Source organism: Protobothrops mucrosquamatus, unplaced genomic scaffold (assembly GCF_001527695.2).
Source record: "Protobothrops mucrosquamatus isolate PMUCROS unplaced genomic scaffold, P.Mucros_1.0 scaffold2413, whole genome shotgun sequence".
Taxonomy (NCBI): Eukaryota; Metazoa; Chordata; class Lepidosauria; order Squamata; family Viperidae; genus Protobothrops; species Protobothrops mucrosquamatus.
Window position 1 is genome coordinate 314,691 of NW_015388485.1, and position 19,823 is coordinate 334,513.

Sequence of the window (19,823 nt, forward strand, 5' to 3'; positions counted from 1 at the left end):
TGCTCAGGCAGGAAACCCTATACTGTTTTGGACAAATGGCTGTCCAGTCTCTTCTTGAAAACCTCCAGTGTTGGAGCATTCACCGTTTCTGGAAGCAGGTTGTTCCACTGGTTAATTGTTCTAACGGTCAGGAAATTTCTCCTTACTTCCAGGTTGCTTCTCTCCTTGATTAGTTTCCACCCGTTGCTTCTTGTCCTGCCTTCAGGCGCTTTGGAGAATAGCCTCTTCTTTGGAGCAGCCCCTGAGATATTGGAAGACTGCTATCATGTCCCCCCTCGTCCTTCTCTTCGTTAGACTAGACATCCCCAATTCCAGCAACCGTTCTTGATATGTTTTAACCTCCAGTCCCCTGATCATCTTTGTTGCTCTTCTCTTGTACTCTTTATAGAGTCTCAACATCTTTTTTACATCGTGGTGACCAAAACTGGATGCCGTATTCCAAGTGTGGCCTTACCAAGGCCTTGTAAAGTGGTATTAACACTTCACGTGATCTTGATTCTATCCCTCTGTTAATGCAGCCTTTTCCGGGTGGGTCTTATTTTCAGGGAAATACGGTAAAGTCAAGGGAAAGAAAGCAATCCTGTAGTTTACATGGAGGGAATCTCAGCTACAATCTCCACACCTCCCATTAAAGGGTCTCAGAGCCATGGAGGACTTTAATCCGTGACCTCACCTTGTTTGGATGGTCCAAGAATATGTTTTAGTACAGGGAAGCAGTTTCCTAAGATGGGGGTGGGATTATTTCCTTGCACTAGGCCAGGGGTCTCCAGACTTGGTGACTTGAAGACTTGTGGACTTCAACACCCAGAATTCCCCAGCCAGCAGACAGTCACCAAGTTTGGAGACCCCTGCTTGCTTAATTGTGGTATGTTGCATGACCTGGAATTGGACCGATCCATGCTGCACACTGAGCTGCACTGGGGGGGGGGGCTCCTCTCAAACCACAGGAGACTTGCCAAGCCAAAGGAAGGGTTCCATGGCTTACTCCAAAGAGTAAATCTCGGGTAATCGGTCAACGTAGCCACTCCGTGTGCCTGTGATGGCTTCCCCTCTTCCAAGACGGCCTTCCTTCCCGGCTCCCTGCACAGAATTCTGAAGCTCCCATTAAATCTGAAAGGGTAATTACAGGAGGGAAGGTCTACCACCTGTGGTCCCCAATCCTGCAGGGATCATGCCCCCAAGCAAACACCAGAGTTAGTCATTTTTCTAATAGTTATAACAGGGGCTGGGCATCAGGAGAGATGCCACCGTCTAACCACAAAACGCCGGGAAGAATACAAAACAGATCCAACGGGAAGCGTGGAAAGAAAAGCAGGATCTGTCAAGAGGGATAACAGACCCCAGTCCAAGCCCATGAAAGCTGCCCAGAGAACTGGAATCCCATCATTCTTAGCCCAAAGAGCTTTTCTGGGGAATAAAACTGGAGGCAGAAGGACCGTATATGCCAGGGGTCTTCAAACGTGGCCCTTTGATGACTTGTGGACTTCAACTCCCAGAATTCCTCAGCCTGGATCCCCTGTCATGCTTGTGTTCAGAGAAATGGGTCTGAGACAGACCAAAAACAAAAACGTGTGCCTGGCTGAGGAATTCTGGGAGTTGAAGTCCACAAGTCATCAAAGGGCCACGTTTGAAGACCCCTGGTCTATCCCAGCTTGGTCCTTCAGGTCTACCAATGGTGCTCCCATCGCCACCATCCCTGAGACATTCCACTTTGATGGAGAAGGTTCTGATTCTGAGAAAGGGGGAAGGGAAGGGGGGAGGATGACCAGCCATCAGGTGGATGGACTCCGTTACAAGGTGGTGGGGCCACCATTGGAAGACCTGTGGGCTCAGCTGAGGGACCATTCCTCAGAGAGAAAATGTCTGGTTGCTAAGAGTCAACCAAGGCTTGATGGCCCGTAATCCCTCGGTCTGATCTTGCTTACTCCAAACAGAGCTGCTTGCAGTAAGAATCGTCTTCAGCTCTGCCACTCCACTCCTTTGAAACGGAAAATATGAGAAAGCAGAGTGGAAAGAGTTGGTGCGCGGCGCACAATGCCTTCCTGAAAGCCTCTATTACAGTAAATCGAAAATCCACACTCTTCTCCCACTGTGAAGATAATCCCAACTTAGGAAAAGAGGGCACAGGCAGGTCTTCACACACGTGTGCGGGCGCACACACACAACGTGTACTGTACAGCCAAACTGAGAAATCAAAACTTCCTGGCACGGAAGCTGCAGCAGTCTCTGATTTTTGATCTGATCGCTGAGATTGGAGGAGGGAATCTTTGTTTTAACTTTGCCCCTCCCCCATTGGGTCCCCTGCCCCATTCTCAACTCCACTCAGCCCAAGTGGGTGACCCATAAAGAGAAAACTGTGTCCTCAAATCAGTTGTGACTCCTGGTGAGAAGAGGTTGGATAGTAATCCTGTGGCTTCAAAGGAGAAGGAGATTCAGAATACAGAATAACAGAGCTGGAAGCGGGGGTTGGACTAGAAGACCTCCAAGGTCCCTTCCAACTCTGTTATTCTGTCACATGCCTTGTCTCCACCTCTTTCAATCCTCGGATCGAGAAAAAGTGCGACGCCAAGGACGTTCCTACCAGCCATCGATTTTGATTTTAATTTAGGATGTGGTTTTTTCCCCCAGCTATTTATTCCTGCAGAGGGCTGTTTTGTTTTGCTTTGCAGAGGGAAAAATAGATCAGGTTGGTGCATGCATCAGAACGATGTCTTTTTGGCTTGGTTTTGAAGTAGCTTGACTAGGGCGACTTAATCAACAAGTAGTGACTAGCAAAGGGTGTTTTACTGGGATCAGTGGAGACAGTTGTGGTTGCAGAAGCTGGGAAGCTTAACTTCAACGTACTCGAGCAAATACTGGTTTGGATGCAGCCAGAATTCAGCCTGCAGTGGATGGTAGCCCAGTGGCTTCTGTGAACCCATTTTTTTTCCGCTCACAAAATACACGAAATATAAACTACCGCAAGAAGTGGAGGTTGCACATCACTCTAAAAATTCCTTTGCTGAAGCTACCCGTGATAAAAAGTCATCAACTTTTAACATATTCTTTAATAAAGCTGCTAGGTTTCGAAGCACAGGAAAAAAAAACTGCAGGCTGTTTGGGGAGCTGCTGTATAGCTCCATACACAGAGCGTAGAATGATAAGGCTGGAGGGGACTTCAGAGGTCTTCTAGTCCAGCCCCCCTGCTCAAGGCAGGAGCCTTCTACCATTCCAGCCAAACGGCTGTCCAATTTATTTTTTAAACCCTCCAGTGATGGAGACCCACAACTCTACAAGACCAGCCCGTTCCGTTGATTAATTGCTCTGACTGTCAGAAAATGTCTTCTTCTAGGCTGGATTTCTCTTTAACGAGCTTCCACCCGGTGCTTCTTGCCCTGCCCTCTGGTGCTTTGCTTACTTTTCGAGAAAGAACTTTTACAGGCAAAATCGCGGCTCTGGCCTGGAGCAAAAAATATCCTTCTCTGTTTTAGCCCCCAGCAGAGAGAAACTTAAAGCTGGCTAACAAAAGACACACCTGTCTAGGAAAGCTCCGCGTCCAAACCTGCCCGTCACCTAGGCTGCCTCCAGCTCCGTCCGTAATGCCAATTGAGGTTTTGCAGAATTCACGGCCGGCAGTGCCAGGCGAGGCAGCTGGAACCTATTCCTGGCTCAGGCTGGCGAGCCCAAAAAAAAAAAAAACACAACCCAATTCCTGACCTCAAACTCTGATCTTTTTTCTTTTCTCCTGAGCTGATCTTGATTGCTCCCTCGGAGCGGCAATTAGTCCCTTCTTGGCTTGAAGACGCCACCTCTTAGCCCAGAGCAGAGATGGGAAGAGCGAATCTCACAGGTATGTGCCTGGGCACCCAGTGCCCAGCTTGGAGTACCGTGCTCCCCCCTTGGCTGGCTAGGAAGAAGCCGATGCCCGGGAGGCGAAGCTGATCCACACAATTTTCAAGAGCCGCGTCATTTCGAGGGCTGGGAAGTTAAGAGCCCTGCAGGTCCAATCAACTTGGTTTTTGGTTTTCTCTCAACGGCAGGGAAAAAAAAACCTGGCTCTGGGAAGTCCCCCACGCAAACATCAGGTTGGACCCACTGCCCTTTTTGATGGGAGCTGCAAAACTACCTGGAAACTGGCACTAGCCCTGATGATGTTCCTTAGTTTGGGTCATGAAACGTCTGCAAGAAAACCACCAAGCTCAGAGAGCACCAAGGACCCCATACTCCTTCCTTCCTCCCTCCCTCCCTCCTTCTCCACAAACCCCACTCCCTTCTAGCACTGATGATGTTACCTAGTTTGGGTCATGAAACGTCTGCAAGAAAACCACCAAGCTCAGAGAGCACCAAGGATCCCTCACTTCAGCCCTGAGCTACCCATATTCGCTTTGATTGATACCTGGAAGCTGTGAAAAGCTTTGCACCAACCTCCCTAACAGAATAACAGCCGGAAGGGACCTCGGGGGTCTTCTAATCCAACCCCTTGATCCTGGGGTCTGATCCATCTGCTTTGCCCAAAGATGCTTTTTTTCAGGAGGCAACTGGACTTCCTTGGTTTTTTTTTCCTTCGAAGACGTTTCGCTTTCTCATCCGAGAAGCTTCTTCGGCTCTGACTGGATCATCTGTCTGCAAGGAGTATCAATCCTTCCAATTTCCCCACCATCCAGTCCGAGCTGAAGAAGCTTCTCGGATGAGAAGCGAAACAAGAAAGTCCGCTTGCCTCCGGAAAAAAGCACCTTTGGGACCACCTGTGACCTGGAGGATTGAGAACCTCCTGTAGAATCTCCCCACAGCAACAGCCATCCACACACACACACCCGCCAGACCTTGTGGCAAGGAGTTCCACAGGACATGCTCTTTATTTACTTTGGTTCAGGACGCTTTCCATCCACCGGAGAGAGAATTCTCGCTGTGCCCGCCTGCAGGATGCTTTCCAGGGGCCCAAAGCCCTCCCTCCCTCGAATTGACAAGCCTGGGGCTCCCCCATTTGACAGGTGAAGGGGAGAGAGGGAGGCGCGGAGCAAGCTGAGCTCCCCCCCCCCCCCAAGGTGAGCTCCGGAGCTGCGAACTCCCGCCGGCCAGGCGCTCCGGATGGCGCACGGAGCAAAGGCGCGCTTGCTTCCTGGCGGGACGAAGGCAGGAGGGCTGGGGAAGACGGAAGGCGGGAGGGCTGGGGAAGATGGGAGCTGTAGTACCGCAGGAGAGGGGGGGGAGAGAGACCCCAGACGCTTCTCCCACCTCCCCGCCGCGGGAGCCCAGGTTGACACACACACACACACACACCCGGTGCCTCTTGCGCGCCGCCGCTCACCTGCCACGGATGTCGCTGACTCGCTCGGCCGCCCGTCGAGGGGCCGCTGGCTCCGGCCGCCCGCCCTACATGCGGCCCCGGCGGCTCAGCCAGGCCAGGGCGGCCAGCAGCGCCAAGGACGTGGCCAGGCTGGTGCCGGCCGAGGCGCGGCGGCTCCGCGCCGCCGTCCGCGCCTGCAGCTCATCGCCGATGGCCTGGAGGCGCGCCGCGGTGAGTTGCGCTCCGGAGNCCTTCCTTCTCTCACCTTTCCTTCTCCTTCCTTCCCTCCGTCCTTTTCCTTCCTTCCTTCTCTCCTTTCCTTCTCCCTCCCTCCTTCCTTCCTTCCATCCATCCATCCATCCGTTTCCTTCCTTTCTTCTCTCACCTTTCCTTTCCTTCTCCTTCCTTCCTTCCCTCCTTCTCCATCCTTTCATCCAACCTTTTCCATCCTTCCTTCTCTCCTTCCCTTCCCTTCCATCCATCCTTCTCCATTCTTCCATCCATCCTTTTCCTTCCTTCCTTCTCTCACCTTTCCTTTCCTTCTTCCTTCCTTCCCCTCCCTCCCTCCCTTTTCCCTCCTTCCTTCTCCTTTCCTCCCTCCTTCTCCATCCTTCCATCCATCCTTTTCCTTCCTTCTCTCACCTTTCCCTGTCCTTCCTTCTCTTCTTTCCTTTCCTTCTCCCTCCTTCCATCCTTCTCCCTCCTTCCATCCATCCTTTTCATTCCTTCCTTCCTTCTCTCACCTTTCCTTTTCTTCCTGATTTTCTCCCTTCCCTTCTCTCTCATTTTCGTTCTATTCTTGATTTCCCCCTTTTATACCTCTTTCTCCTCCTCTTTCTCTCAAGCTCTTCTTCCTTTCCCATTTCCCGTTTTCATTTTCTTTCTTCTTCTTTTTTTGCTTTCTCTCTGCTTCTTATGTTTCTTTACCTCTCTTTTCAAACATTCTCCTTCTCCTCCTCCCTCTTCTCTCCTCCTCCTCCTCCTCCTCCTCCTCCTCCTCCTCCTCCTCTCCTTAAAAGTCAAGCAAATTCATGACCACACAATCCTTTTATGGATTTATTTATTTCACTTTGCCATGGAACGGCGGACCTGTTACGCTTTCAAGTACCACAAGTTATGTTGTTGTGCCCCTCATCTAGCTCTCACCTCACGCTTTTATTTTTGAATGGAATTGGCTCAGATTTAAAACCACGGCTTACACCCTGCAAAGCCAGGATCACACCATGTAATAACCCCAAACCAAGCAATGTACATGCTATGATTTAATTTGGAATGTCAGCACAATCTTTATCTGGGCTTGTCCTACGTTGCGAGGATCAAATGAGGGGAAGCACGCATGCCTGGCTGAGGAATTCTGGGAGTTGAAGTCCACAAGTCATCCAAGGGCCAAGTTTGAAGACCTCTGCCTTAAAGCATTGTCCTGTGGTCCTTCCAGGTACATAATAATGTACGAAGCAGCTACCTCTGCGCACCTTTGAAGCAGGTTTTGCAAAGGGATGAAAAAAACACGTTATTTAGACGAGGGTATGATTCAAACGTATCTCCTACCTAGTCCTTGCACACTTACACACTCCAACTTATGGAAAAGCACAGCTTAGCATTTCGTGCAAGGTGTGAAGCCACCCTACATTTTAAAATGTTTGACATGGGAGTGTTAACTTTTAATTGCTGAGGAATTATAAGTCCCCCAATAGGCAATTCACCCGCAGGATGAACTGGGTGTTTGACAAATTGCTGATTTTAAAAAAAAAAAAAGTTCGCAGTTTTGAATACGTACAAGCAAAGAGAGACAGCAAATCGAGAGACAAGAGTGAAGCATATTAATTAAAGGTTACAATATATTGAAATGCTAGACAGCTTTGTATTTTGAGATTGGACCTGAATTGATTGTTTTTTTTAAGACTGCCTACCTGCTTTTAACTCCTTTTGACAAGAATAAATAAAGCAAATATTCCAAAATAAAGGAAGGCTCCAGGAAATCAGCCTCATCCCTGAAAGACCTCAGGGACCATTGTAATAAAAATGATAGTCAAGAAGCTTGAATCAATTTCACAAGCCAACTTGTGTACACCGTCTGATTTTCTGCTCAGTTTCACAAACACAAAGAACACCCCTCTCTCTGCTGCAACAGCTTTGGATAAGGCAAATGGACATTACTGCATGCTGGCTGGGGAATTCTGGGAGCTGAAAGTCCACACATCTTAAAAAGTTGCCAAGTTTGAAATATAGCCTGGGCAAAAGACCTCTAGGTATTGTGAAATTCAACCTTAGCAAGCACAACCAACGGTGCAAAGATGTGGCCCATGGGTTGGACTACAGATGCCATAACTCCTAGCCGTGGTGAAGTGGAGACAAGAAGGAACTAGTGTCCAACACATACAGTCACTGAAGGCTGCTTTGTCTTAACACAGTTCCATCTTTAATTTTCTGTTGCTGCTGGGTCCATCCCCATCGCAGTCCCTAGAGATGGATTGCCAATCGCCAAATGGCCAGTAGATGGCAGCCACGGGCTATGGCAAACTCAATCTCTGTGGTCACCTGGTGGTCCCCACCAGTTTTGCAGAATTTTCATCTGGAAGGACCAAACAGAGGAAAATAACAGAAGAGGTGGGAGGGACCTCAGAGGTCTTCTAGTCCAACCCTCCCCCCGCCCGAGCAGGAGACCCTTACAAAATTACAGAATAACAGGGTTGGAAGGGACCTTGGAGGTCATCTAATCCAACCCCCCTGCTCAAGCAGGAGACCCTTACATAATTACAGAATAACAGAATAGGAAGGTACCTCAGAGGTCATCTAGTCCACCCCCCTGCCCGAGCAGGAGATCCTTACAAAATTACAGAATAACAGGGTTGGAAGGGACCTCAGAGGTCTTCTAGTCCACCCCCTCAATGCAAGCAGGAGACCCTTACGAAATTACAGAATAACAGGGTTGGAAGGGATCTTGGAGGTCATCTAGTCCACCCCCCCGCTCAAGCAGGAGACTCTATATAGTATCCATTCTGGACAAATAGCTGTCCGTTCTTGAAAACCTCCCGTGATGGAGCGCCCACCACGTCTGGAGGCGAGCCGTTCTCTAACACAGCAAGCCTCCCACCCCGAGTTGCCCACGGATGACTGCGGATTGGACCCGCAGGTCGCTGGGGGGGGGGAAACTCCACACAGGCGAACGCTGCACGCGAACCCCGTCACGTGACGCGCAGCGAACGGACACTCGGCAAGCTCCGGGATTCGGGGGTTTATTTTTTTGGGGGGGGGGGGGGGGAGAGAGGTTTAACGGAAACACCTCTTTGCTGCGCGGAACGTTCGTGCGCCGCGCGCCGTTTCCCTGCCGGCCGCCTTTGCGAGCCGGACCGTCGCGGCCGGAAGTGGTCCGTCCGTCGACGCGCCGCCGTTCCGCTATGGTGGAGAATGCCTCTGTGGCGGCGCTCGACTCTTTCCGCCGCCGTTGGCAGGCCGAGCTGGCCCGGGAGGCTCCGAGGCGGCGGAGGAAGAGCGGCGGAGGCCGGAAGAGGCCGCGAGAAGCGGAGGGCGAGGAGCCGCAGGCGGTGCGAGGCTGGGGCGGCTACGGGGGTCTCATTGGGGGGCTGCTGGAGGAAGAGCCGCCGCTTCAGCGCCTCCTCCGCATCTCTCCCGCGCCGGGCCCTGCGGTTGACCCAGACCCCGACCCCGCTGCCCAGACCCCCGGAGGAGGGAAGGAGGACCTCCTGGGGCAGCTCATCCAAGACTTGGTATGGGAAATCTCGGCTTCAGCAGGTTCCCCCACCCCCTGCCCGGTTTCAGGGCCTGGAGCCCCCCTCCCCTCTTTCCGCAGCTTGGTGCCTTTCCGGGAGGGTTACAGAGCCCATTATCCGCTGCCTCTCGTCCCGCTTTTGGATGGCTGTTAGAGTCAACAACACTAAAAATCAAGGAGGGCCCCACGACAAAGCAAAATGTAGAAACAACTCCCCCCCCATGTAAAATAAATAGCCTGATGGATACATATAAATGCTGGAAGGAGGAGGAGGAGGACAATTAGCCTCATGGGGGGGGGGAACTAAACCAAACCTGATCTCTTCCGAAAGGCAGGAGGATCTGACATACTGTACTATATATAGGATAGGACAGGATAGAAAATAGAATAGAATAGAAGATGGGATGGAATGGAAAATTAGAATAGAATAGAATAGAATAGTGAATGGATGAGAATGGAATGGAATAGAATAGAACAGATGAAATGGAATAAATAGAATGGAACAGAACAGAATAGAATAATAACTTTATTGTCACTTTAAATGTACACTAATCAGCGTACATTAAAATGAAATTTTGTTGCGTTCAGCTCTCAAAGGGTAACCATCTCCAATAGTACACTGCATGAACATGACAAGAGATTGTGCTTATGCCTTTATCGCCCTTGACTACTGCACGTGATAGCCTACATTTTTAGAGAGGGGGTTAAGATCGTGTTCACTCCACCACCAGCCCAAAATTAATCACACACACCCCCTTATCCCTTCAGAAGATGAATTGCACTGAGGGAGTAAGGACTGGCCCAAAGTCGCTGAATCAGTGGGGATTCTGAGAATCTATGGCCCTGCACCCCTTGGAGTTGTTGGAAAAGGACAGTAGTGTGAAATCTATTCCCCATTGGCAGCGTGTGGCCTTTTCTGCCTCCATTCCTGGTCCCCCCAATAGCCAGCCAGCTGTCTTCCAGTGGTGTTGGAATTGGGGTGGGGTGGGGGGAAAAGCCATTTGTTCAATGTAGCTGAGGATGTATATGAGCATAGACAAGAGGAGACAAGATGAAGTTAATGGCCTTGACTCAAAGATGCTTTTATCTGGGTTGCACGGTTTCTTGTGTACATGCATTGGAAGCATGATTTTTGTGTGATTTGAACCCAGATCTCCCCGGTCCTAATTCAGCCACATATTACTTGCACCACACCAGCTGATTGTGACCCATTCTGTTGTGGAACTCAGTCATCGTACTTAGTAAACCATGGTTAGTGGTTTAGCTAGTTGCATTTTCACCCCTCCATGTTCTCAGCAATGGCACCAGCTATGGTGAGAACAGAATTTATTTATTAAATTGATATGCTGCCCATCTCGTGGTTCGAGGTGACTCTGGGCAGTTTAAAATGTAACAAAACATAAAGATATATAAAAACAAATGTAAAAACAATAATATAAATATAGAATTGTTTTAGCGTGACAGGATTGTGGTCTTAAAAGAGGACCATGGTGCCATTCCAGGCCCCTTCAGGATCTTAACAGTGACTCTCTAAATATCACCTGTGTTTATTTCCAATTTGAAATATGTACAAAGTGCTCCTGTCTCTGCTCCCACTGTCAAGAATTGTCTATTGCCTTTTTCCCCCAGGCAGGTCGTCCTCGACTTATAACAGTTCATTTAATGACTATTCAAAGTTACGGTGGCACTGAAAAAAAAACGACTTATGCCCTTTTTTCACACTCACGACCCTCACGGCCTCCCCACGGTCACGTGATGAAAATTCAGACGCTTGGCAACTGACTCGTATTTATGACGGTCGCAGTGTCCCGGGGTCAGGGGAATCCCCTTTGGCGACCTTACGACAAACCAAGTCAGTGGGGAAGCCAGATTCACTTAACAACCGTGTTACTAACTTAACAGCTGCAGGGATTCATTTAACAATTGTGGCAAGAAAGTTGTAAAACGGGGCAAACTTCACTTAACAAATGTCTCACTTAGTTACAGAAATTTGGAGGTCAATTATGGCCGTAAGTCAAGGACCTACCTGTATGTACCTTAACTGTCTCTGATAGATATATTTCTATATTTAATGCCATGTATGCAGGTTTAAAAGGAGTATGCAGGGTTTAAAATCCTCCCCATTCTAGTGAGCTGCACTTTTATTTCCCTCCTGCTAAAAAGCCACAGATTAAATTTCTGATGGCAGCGAATTAATCCATTTAGTAAACTAGAGTTCCATTAGTGCGCTGATGTGTAAATGTGTGTCTCTAAGGAGCAGATGCCAATGTTTATCTTTTGGATTTTGTCCATCACATTAAAAAAAAAAGAGAGAGAGAGAGAAAATGGAGCTATTTTAACCAGATAGACCCCTCCCTCCCTTTTTTTGCCTTATTTTTTTGTCTTTGGTGCTAATTGGCATTCAGATCTTGCAATAGGCATACAGTAAAGGTAATGACACCACTCAGAAATTCTCTTGAGTTCAAGTTATTTCATTTATGGGCTTATTTGTAGCAGCAGCAGCCACGTCTAGGGATGGAGTGCGGTTTGTTCTTCTCGACAGCTTGAATCCTTTTTTTTTCCACCACAAGCTTTACGGACAACAAGGGACAAGATTCTCACACACGACAATAAACTGCAAAGTGGCTTGTTTGCCTTTGGCTGAACGTGTTGGATAAACATTGATTGTTGTATGGGAAACATGGATTAGATTTCACGTGCTCACAACCCACACAGCAGACTGAGGTGTCATTAGCCATTTTCAGTCACTCTGGAGACATGTTATATTACTTATTTATTGGGTGGTGATTTATTTATTCAGTTTTCTTGCCACCAGCCTCCAATCGAACGGGCAACTTATAACGCAGGCAGGCCTCGACTTACAGGCATTCAAAGTTACAACCGTGCCGAAAAAAAGTAACTTTTGTGACCATTTTTCACACAAACCATTGCAGCATCCCAGAGTCACCTGGTCAGAATCCGGCATGTGTTTGTGACGGTTGCCGTGTCCCGGGGTCATGTGATCCCCTTTTGTGACCTGTCAAGCGAAGTCAATGGGGGAAGACAGATTCAATTCACAGCTGGGTTACTAATTGAACAGCTGCAATCATTCACTTAACAACTTGTGGTAAGAAAGGTGCTAAAATGGGGCAAAACCAGTGGTGGGATTCAGCCAGTTCACACCAGTTCAGAAGAACTGGTAGCTAATTTTTTGTTGCCCAGGGCCAGAATGGAATTCTGGAAGCGGCATCTACACAGAGAACCGGTTGTTCACATATTTGAATCCTACCACTCCTTCCTTCCTTCCTTCCTTCCTTCCTTCCTTCCTTCCTTCCTTCCTTCCTTCCTTCCTTCCTTCCTTCCTTCCTGTCTGTGGTGGGATTCAGCCAGTTCGCACCACTTCGGAAGAACCAGTAGCTAATTTTTTGTCGCCCAGGCCCAGAATGGAATTCTGGAAGCAGCATCCACACAGAGAACCGGTTGTTCCCCTATTTGAATCCCACCACTGGTGCAAAACTCCCTTAACTTGCCTTGCTTGGGAAAAGAAATTTGGGGCTCAAATTGTAGCCGTAAGTCGAGGACTTTGGTCTCAGTCTTATTCCAGTCTTAAAAATCAGGAGGAAAAAAAAACCGCTTGCTTAGAAAGCGTTAAACATCCTTGGTGGGCCAAATCGTTGCTAACTTTGAAGCTCTTGATACCAGAAGCTGTAAAAGTTTCCATGTGGTCTCAAAGAGGACATTTGAGGTTAAATCTTCCCCCTCCAAGTTGAATCACTTTTTTGAAAAGTCCGACAGCCCTCGGGAGCCTAAATGCACTTTATTGATTCTTCCCCCCTTTAATAAATATTTCAGTAACTTGTGGATGTTGGAAAAAAATGGATTGAGATGTTCATGCGGCATATAAAATTAAATTCTTCTGTTAGATTTTACCCAGTTTTAAAGCCACTGAAATTTCCTGGTTTTTTCTGGGAAACCCGTTTCACCTGCCGTGACATAAAATCTCTCTTTCCTTTTCCTTTTTGCTTCTTTTCAGAATGAAATCAACGAAGTCCCCTTTTTTGATGTGCAGTTGCCTTACGAATTGGCATTAAAAATATTTCAGTCCCTTGGACGGCTGGAGCTGGGAAGGTGCGCTCAGGTAAGACTCTGCTTCTGATGACAGACTCAGCAAGGCATAAGGGGAAGGGAAAGCAACACAACTGAGCGACGATGCTTTGACACCCTTGAGACAGAAAAAGGGACAAACCAAACCAAACCAAACGGCCTCCAATGAGCCCTTTGGAGCTGTAACTTCGTTTGACATTTTTTTTTTAAGCCTTGGAGAATTTTTTTACCCACCTCTCTTTCCCAAGGTAAACAGAAATTAGGCGAAAAAAATTCTCTCATACATATGCAGGACTTTTGCATTTTTTTACATGACTGGCTTTAGCATTTGCAGTTTTACATTATGGAATGAAATAATTGGAAAAGGTCATTTGTCCCCCACTGTTCCATTGCACACTCAGGGCCAGCTTCTAGACTAAAATATTCCTTATTCCTATTCTATTCTGTTCTGTTCTGTTCTGTTCTATTCTATTCTATTCCTTATTCTATACTATACTATACTATACTCTAATTCTACTCTACTGTACTCTAATTCTATTCTATTCTATTCTACTTTACTCTACTCTACTCTATTCTATTCCATTCCATTCCTTATTCTATTCTATTCTATACTCTAATTCTACTCTAATTCTATTCTATTCTATTCTATTCTACACTCTACTCTACTCTACTCTACTCTAATTCTATTCTATTTCTTTTCTCTATTCTATTCTATTCTACTCTATTCTATTCCATTCCATATATTCTATTCTATTCTATTCTATTCTATACTCTAATTCTACTCTACTGTACTTTAATTCTATTCTATTCTATTCTATTCTCGTGTGATCGCTTCTCCAAGTCCCTCCTTAACTCTTATTTTATATTTTCCCCAAGATCATCTCTAAATTCCTTGATAAATATCCTGAATTTGAGGCAATACTTTAGGTGGGGACTGATCAATACTGAATAAAATGGGCATTTTGGTGCCTTTGACTGGGAAATTAACCTTCTCTTGATGCACAGTCCACAACGGTGTTTGCCTTTTTGGTAGTCACATCATGCTGTTGATTCATAATTAAATCAGTTACAGTGTTTGTTGCTTTTGGACATATCTGTGACAGATTTCACCAAGAGATGTTATTGTGTATATTTCAACATTGTAAGGTAACCACTGCTGACTTGGATACCAATGTTACATACACATTTGCAAGAAGTGCAACAATTCTAAATGTTTAACAATCCTATATGTGTAACAATCCTAAATGTGTCTTTTTCTGACTGTAACCATCCTAAATGTGTCTTTTTCGGAGGAAAAAAAATAATATTGTTGATATAAGGATCCCAGAAGATTTGCCTGGATCACTCCAAATATAAATTCTAAAATGAGGGTAAAAGCATGTGATGAAATAAGGAGGAAAAACATGATAAAAGGGTTTTTTTCCCATAGCTTTGGGTTCTGTTTCAGTAGATTGAGAATGTTTTGTTACAGCACCGGTCATCTTTTACAGGACAGCCATGCCTCTATCAACCTTCGTAGTTTCCCAAAACTTTTTTTCTTATTATTCCTGGTGTTTCTTTTTATAAATGGCTTTCTCGTACACAACAAGGACAATGTCTGTAGAAGCAGTCCCTGGATACTTTGGGTGATAGTGGAGGGCTAAGCAAAGTTCTAGAGTTTTACAAGGCTTTTGAAGTGAGATGAGGTAAGCCAAGGCTTTTAGCCCAAAGCGATCGAGCAAAAAGCAGAGCCATAAACACGAAGAGCGTTTTCATTTTTCTCTTGGTGCTTTTGATTTTTTTTTGAACAACGGCAGAGTTCTTCAGCTAAATGGAATGCCCCTGCTGTCTTTTCATTGCCTTTGTCGTGGATTTTTAGTTGTGTTTGATTTTAGTTTATTTTTCTTTTAAAAAAAGGTTGGTAGCAGAATTCATGAAACTCTGCTAGTTAATGGGACTGGTTAGCTTAGCGGAGGAGTCCCTGGAGAGAGAGTTTTCAAGCTTGGATGACTGCCAAAGTGGTAACTGACTGGTAGCAAAAAAAAAAAAAGACAGAGAGAATAACTCCCTCCTTCAAAATCTACAGAATTGAACTGTGATTGTCACACAAAAGACAAATGACAAACTGTGCCTTCCCTGCCAGCATCGATCCCCTGTTTAAGCTACGTCTTTGTTGTCGTGAAGGGCAAAAAAAATAAAAAGCTTCGGTTGTGTTTAGAAGTTGCAAGCTCACGTATTCGAAGAACGGGGCCTTTCTTGAATACCGTTCCAAAATCTCCGTGTTGAGTCAGGGACCAGAGGGCTGTTTTGCGGCTTCTTAATTGGGACTTTCTGAAGTTGTGTCTCCGAGCTGCAGGTAGGATAAGATCGATAACAATGGTTGGATAAAAAAAAATAGGGGAGCGTGCGAAACGATTTTGCGGCTGCAAATTGGAGTTCATCAAAGCGACGCATCTTTTGGAAGGTTTTTAAGAGTCATAATTCACTCAGTCAGGTCTGAAGGTGCCTTCCCCGACCCTGTCCTGCCAGCGGGCCGTAGTATTTCTGCGTGGTTTATATGAAGTAAAATTCCCCCTTTGTGTCGGAACCGGAGAACCCAAGTTCAATGCCCATTAACAAGCTAGAATTACGTTACAGGCAGTCCTCTCCTTAATGGCCTCATTTGGAACCAGAATTTCTCTTGCTAAGGAAAGCAGTTGTTCAATGAGTTGTCAGTGTGAGGAGCAGCCGTAAGCACTTTTTTTTCAAAGTGTTGTCGGAACTTTGAACAGCCCCTAAACAAATGGTCCTAAATTAGGGACTATCTCCACCTGATTGCTCTCCTGTAACGGTCATCTGGATTCTTGTCTCTGCAACCTTGGCTCCGTTAATGGGTACCCTTTTGGGCAGCTGACGCAGTAGCTTGGAAAAATGACAACTCCCCCCCCAATTTGGTCTCCATTCTCCCATCCCCCCTCCTCCCCCCATTTGCTCTGAGCATCTTAGAATAGAATAGAGCTGGAAGGGATCTTGGAGGTCTTCTAGTCCAGCCCCCTGCTCAAGCAGGAGAACCTATACCCGCTCAGACAAGTGACTGTCCAGTCTCTTCTTAAAAATCTCCAGTGATGGAGCGCCCACGATTTCTGGTGGCAAGCTGTTCCACTGGTTGATTGTCCTCACTGTCAGGAAGTTTCTCCTTAATTCCAGGTTGCTTCTCTCCTGGATCAGTTTCCAACCATTCTTTCTCGTCCTTCCCTCTGGTGCTTTGGTGAACAACCTGGCCCCCTCTGCCTTGTGGCAGCCCCTCAGATACTGGAACATTGCTATCATGTCTCCCCTGTTTCTTCTTTTCTTTAGACTAGCCAAACCCAAGTCCAGCAACCGTTCTTCGTCTCTGTTTTAGCCTCCAGGCCTTTGATCATCTTCGTTGCTCTTCTCTGAATTTTTTCCAAACTCTCAACATCTTTTTTGTGATACGGTAACCAAAATTGGCTGCAGTATTCCAAGTGTGGCCTTACTAGGGCTTGGCTAAGTTTTTCCTGGCCTTTCCATCACAAAACTGCTAAGACACTAAAACACTAATAATTGGGGGGTGGGTGGGCTTTTCCAGGTCTTTTGGCCCTGAGCTTCTCACCTGTTGTCGCCTCCAGCCGCGCTCCTGGGTTTTGGGTTGGCGCCAAAGGCGTGCGGGCGCGGGCGTCAAATGGAGCCGCTCACGGTGGTGTATAAAGTGCTTAAGACACTTTTCCATTAGGGCTGTTTTTTTGCAGCTGCTACTCAGCTGACAATGCTGCCATCGGCTCGCGTTAATGGCCCATTTCAACTTGGAGGCGTCCTTAGAAATTTCAGCCTGATAAGCCCGCAGGGCTAGAAGTAACCTGATTAAAATCACAGCGGGGGAATAAAATATCCTTGTTTTACTCGTCCCTTCCATGACCTGGCCCTTTTTACGGCGGCGTTTCTGAAAAGCCCTTCCTTCACTTCAATTTGCAGGCGCTCCCCCCCCGCCCCTGGAAAAAAAAAAGCAGAAGCGACTTCAAAAGATTCTCTTCTCCGTTCTTCTGCATTGCCCCATCATTAGTTTCGAACTCGCCGCGGTGGACAAATCTTTTTTGTTTACCCACCGAGTTCACAAATCAACGAAAATAACCTGCCCGTCGAAACTGGGCGCGAACGCGCTTCCTTTTAAACACTTGGGAGTATTTTACTCCTGCCAAGTCAGGTCGGTCACATCAGCGACCTGTTTTATGACCGTTAGGACTTCCAGGCTCCGTTACGGACATAATTCATGGACTACCTGTACATTTGTCCAGCCAGGACCTCTGGGCAAGCATCTTTTCCCCAATGTGCTTATTTCTAATTTGCAAGGAAAGTTCTTTCTCTTTCTCTCTCCTCTGTTTCTCTCCTCTTTTTCTTTCTCTTCTATCTCTTTCTCTCTTTTCTCTCTCTCTCTTTTTCTTTCTCTTTCCTTCTATCTCTTTCTCCCCTATTTCTCTCCTTTTTCTCTCTTTCCTTCTATCTTTCTCTCCTGTTTCTCTCCTTTTTCTCTTTCCTTCTCTCTTTCTCTTTCTTTCTCTCTCCTCTATTTCTCCTTCTCTTTTTCTTTTTCTTTCTCTTCTTTCTCTCCTGTTTCTCTTCTTCTCTTTCCTTCTCTTTCTTTCTCTTTCTCTTTTTCTTTCTCCTTTTTTCTTTCTCCTGTTTCTCTCCTCCTTCTTTCTTTCATTCTATCTCTTTCTTTCTTTCTCTCTCCTCTACTTCTCTCCTTTTTCTGTCTCTTTCCTTCTATCTCTTTCTCTCTCCTCTGTTTCTCTCCTCTTTTTCTTTCTCTTTCCTATATCTTTCTCTCTCTTTTTCTTTCTCTCTCCTCTCTCTCTCTCTCTCTCTTCCCCCCAATACAACAAGGATGTAATTATTGTGAGAGATTAAAAATGTCATGTTTTACCTGCAGGCTGAAGTCTGTTTCACGTTGCTATCTCATTAGGCCGTAAACGTAGACCGAGCCATTGTGTGGGAAGGCCGCCTTGCTCGCTTCGTTTGCATAAGCGAGATTTTCATAGCAACACTTCATATCTCGGCTTTTCCGTCTTCGTAACTAGAGGCAACCAATCTCCAGCCTTTTGAGTGTCACTCTCCAGACTTGCCCGTCTCTGCCCCTGGCGCTGGGCTTCGCTGCGTTTATGTCCCTTTATTATTTGCATGGTTATTTTTTTGAGAAAAGTAGGGAAAAAAACACTTCCGGGCTTGTTTTTCAGCGCTCTTCTTCTGCAGAGTTTTTCAGCAGTAGCTTGATCATTTTGGAGCTGTTTGTAAATTGGTTTCCCTGAGATGTTTTTTTTTCTTTCCCTGCTACCCTGCCTTTAAAATATAAACAAATTGGAATTTAAGCATTCGGTAAGACGTGGGTGTCTTCAGTGTGAATTCCTTGAGTAAATAAAGTTGAGCCTTGAATAGAATAGAATAGAATAGAATAGAAAATAGAATAGAAAATAGAATAGAATAGAATAGACAGATTGTAGAATAATAGAATAGAATAGAATAGAATAGAATCTGGAAGGGCCTTGGAGGTCATCTAGTCCAGCCCCCTGCTCAAGCAGGAGAACTTATACCATTTCAGACAAATGGCTGTCCAGTCTCTTCTTAAAAACCTCCAGTGTTGGCGCATTCACCGCTTCTGGAGGCAGGTTGTTCCACTGGTTAATTGTTCTAACGGTCAGGAAGTTTCTCCTTAGTTCTAGGTTTCTTCTCTCCTTGATTAGTTTCCATCCGTTGCTTCTTGTCCTGCCCTCAGGTGCTTTTATCTGTCATTTAGATCTGTGATTTAGATTCCTAGATTCATAAATGGCCAGGCCATTTATGTTTTACCAATAAAGGAAAATATTTGTAGCTCAGGGTTGAAATGAGGGGGTCCGTAGTGCTCTCTGTGCTTGATTGTTTTCTGGGAGACATTTCATTACCCAACTAGGTAACATACATTGAAGAATTTTTTTAAATCCTATTTTAATATTAACACAGGTCTTGTTTTGGGGTGATGCACACCAGGGTCACTGAGAGCATCGTGTTTCTCCCCCCCCCCTCTGGTTTCAGAGAGAATTCTCAACAATGAGCATTTGTCCTACTTTTAGGTGAGCCGAACGTGGAAGATCCTGGCTGAAGACCAGGTCCTGTGGTTCCGGATTTGTCAACAGGAAGGTTATCTGTCTGACAGTCAAGTCTCAGACTTCCCCTGTTGGAAACAGACCCTCCGAGAATGTCGGGAAAAGGAGAAGACTTTGCGAACCAACTGGAAAGTAAGGGAAAAGAACTTCTCACTTGAGACATACTACTATAAGCTTGTTCAAGAGAGCGTGTCCAACCTAGAAATAAGGAGACATTTCCCGACGGTGAGAACAATCCGTGGAACAGCTTGCTCCCCGGACTTGTGGGTGCTCCATCAGTGGAAATTTTCAAAAATAGATTGGACAGCCGTTTGACCGGGATTGTTTTTCTCCTGCTTTGAGCAGGGAATTGGACAAGAGATCTCCGAGATCCTTTCCAGGCCTGTGATTCTAGGCTCGATAGCGCTAGCAGTAGCACTTAGATTTATATACCGCTTCACAGTGTTTTACAGCCCTCTCTAAGCGGGTTTACAGAGTCAGCCTATTTGCCCCCAACAATCTGGGTCCTCATTTTACCGACCTCGGAAGGAGGGAAGGCTGAGTCAGCCTTGAGGCAGTCAGGATCGAACTGCTGGCAGTCGGCAGAGTTAGCCTGCAATACTGCATTCTGACCACTGGGCCACCACGGCAA

General features: G+C 46.5%; 1 protein-coding gene across 1 annotated transcript in view; it reads left to right on the forward strand.

Annotated features, from left to right (window-relative positions):
* The first annotated feature begins 8,664 nt into the window (after positions 1-8,664).
* FBXW8 (F-box and WD repeat domain containing 8) overlaps positions 8,665-19,823 on the forward strand; it is a 56,261-nt gene continuing 45,102 nt past the window's right edge. Inside the window, exons 1-3 of the mRNA XM_015824916.1 lie at positions 8,665-8,994; positions 13,009-13,113; positions 19,160-19,324. Of these exons, the coding sequence (XP_015680402.1) occupies positions 8,665-8,994; positions 13,009-13,113; positions 19,160-19,324 (600 nt within the window). The remainder of the gene's footprint in view (positions 8,995-13,008; positions 13,114-19,159; positions 19,325-19,823) is intronic.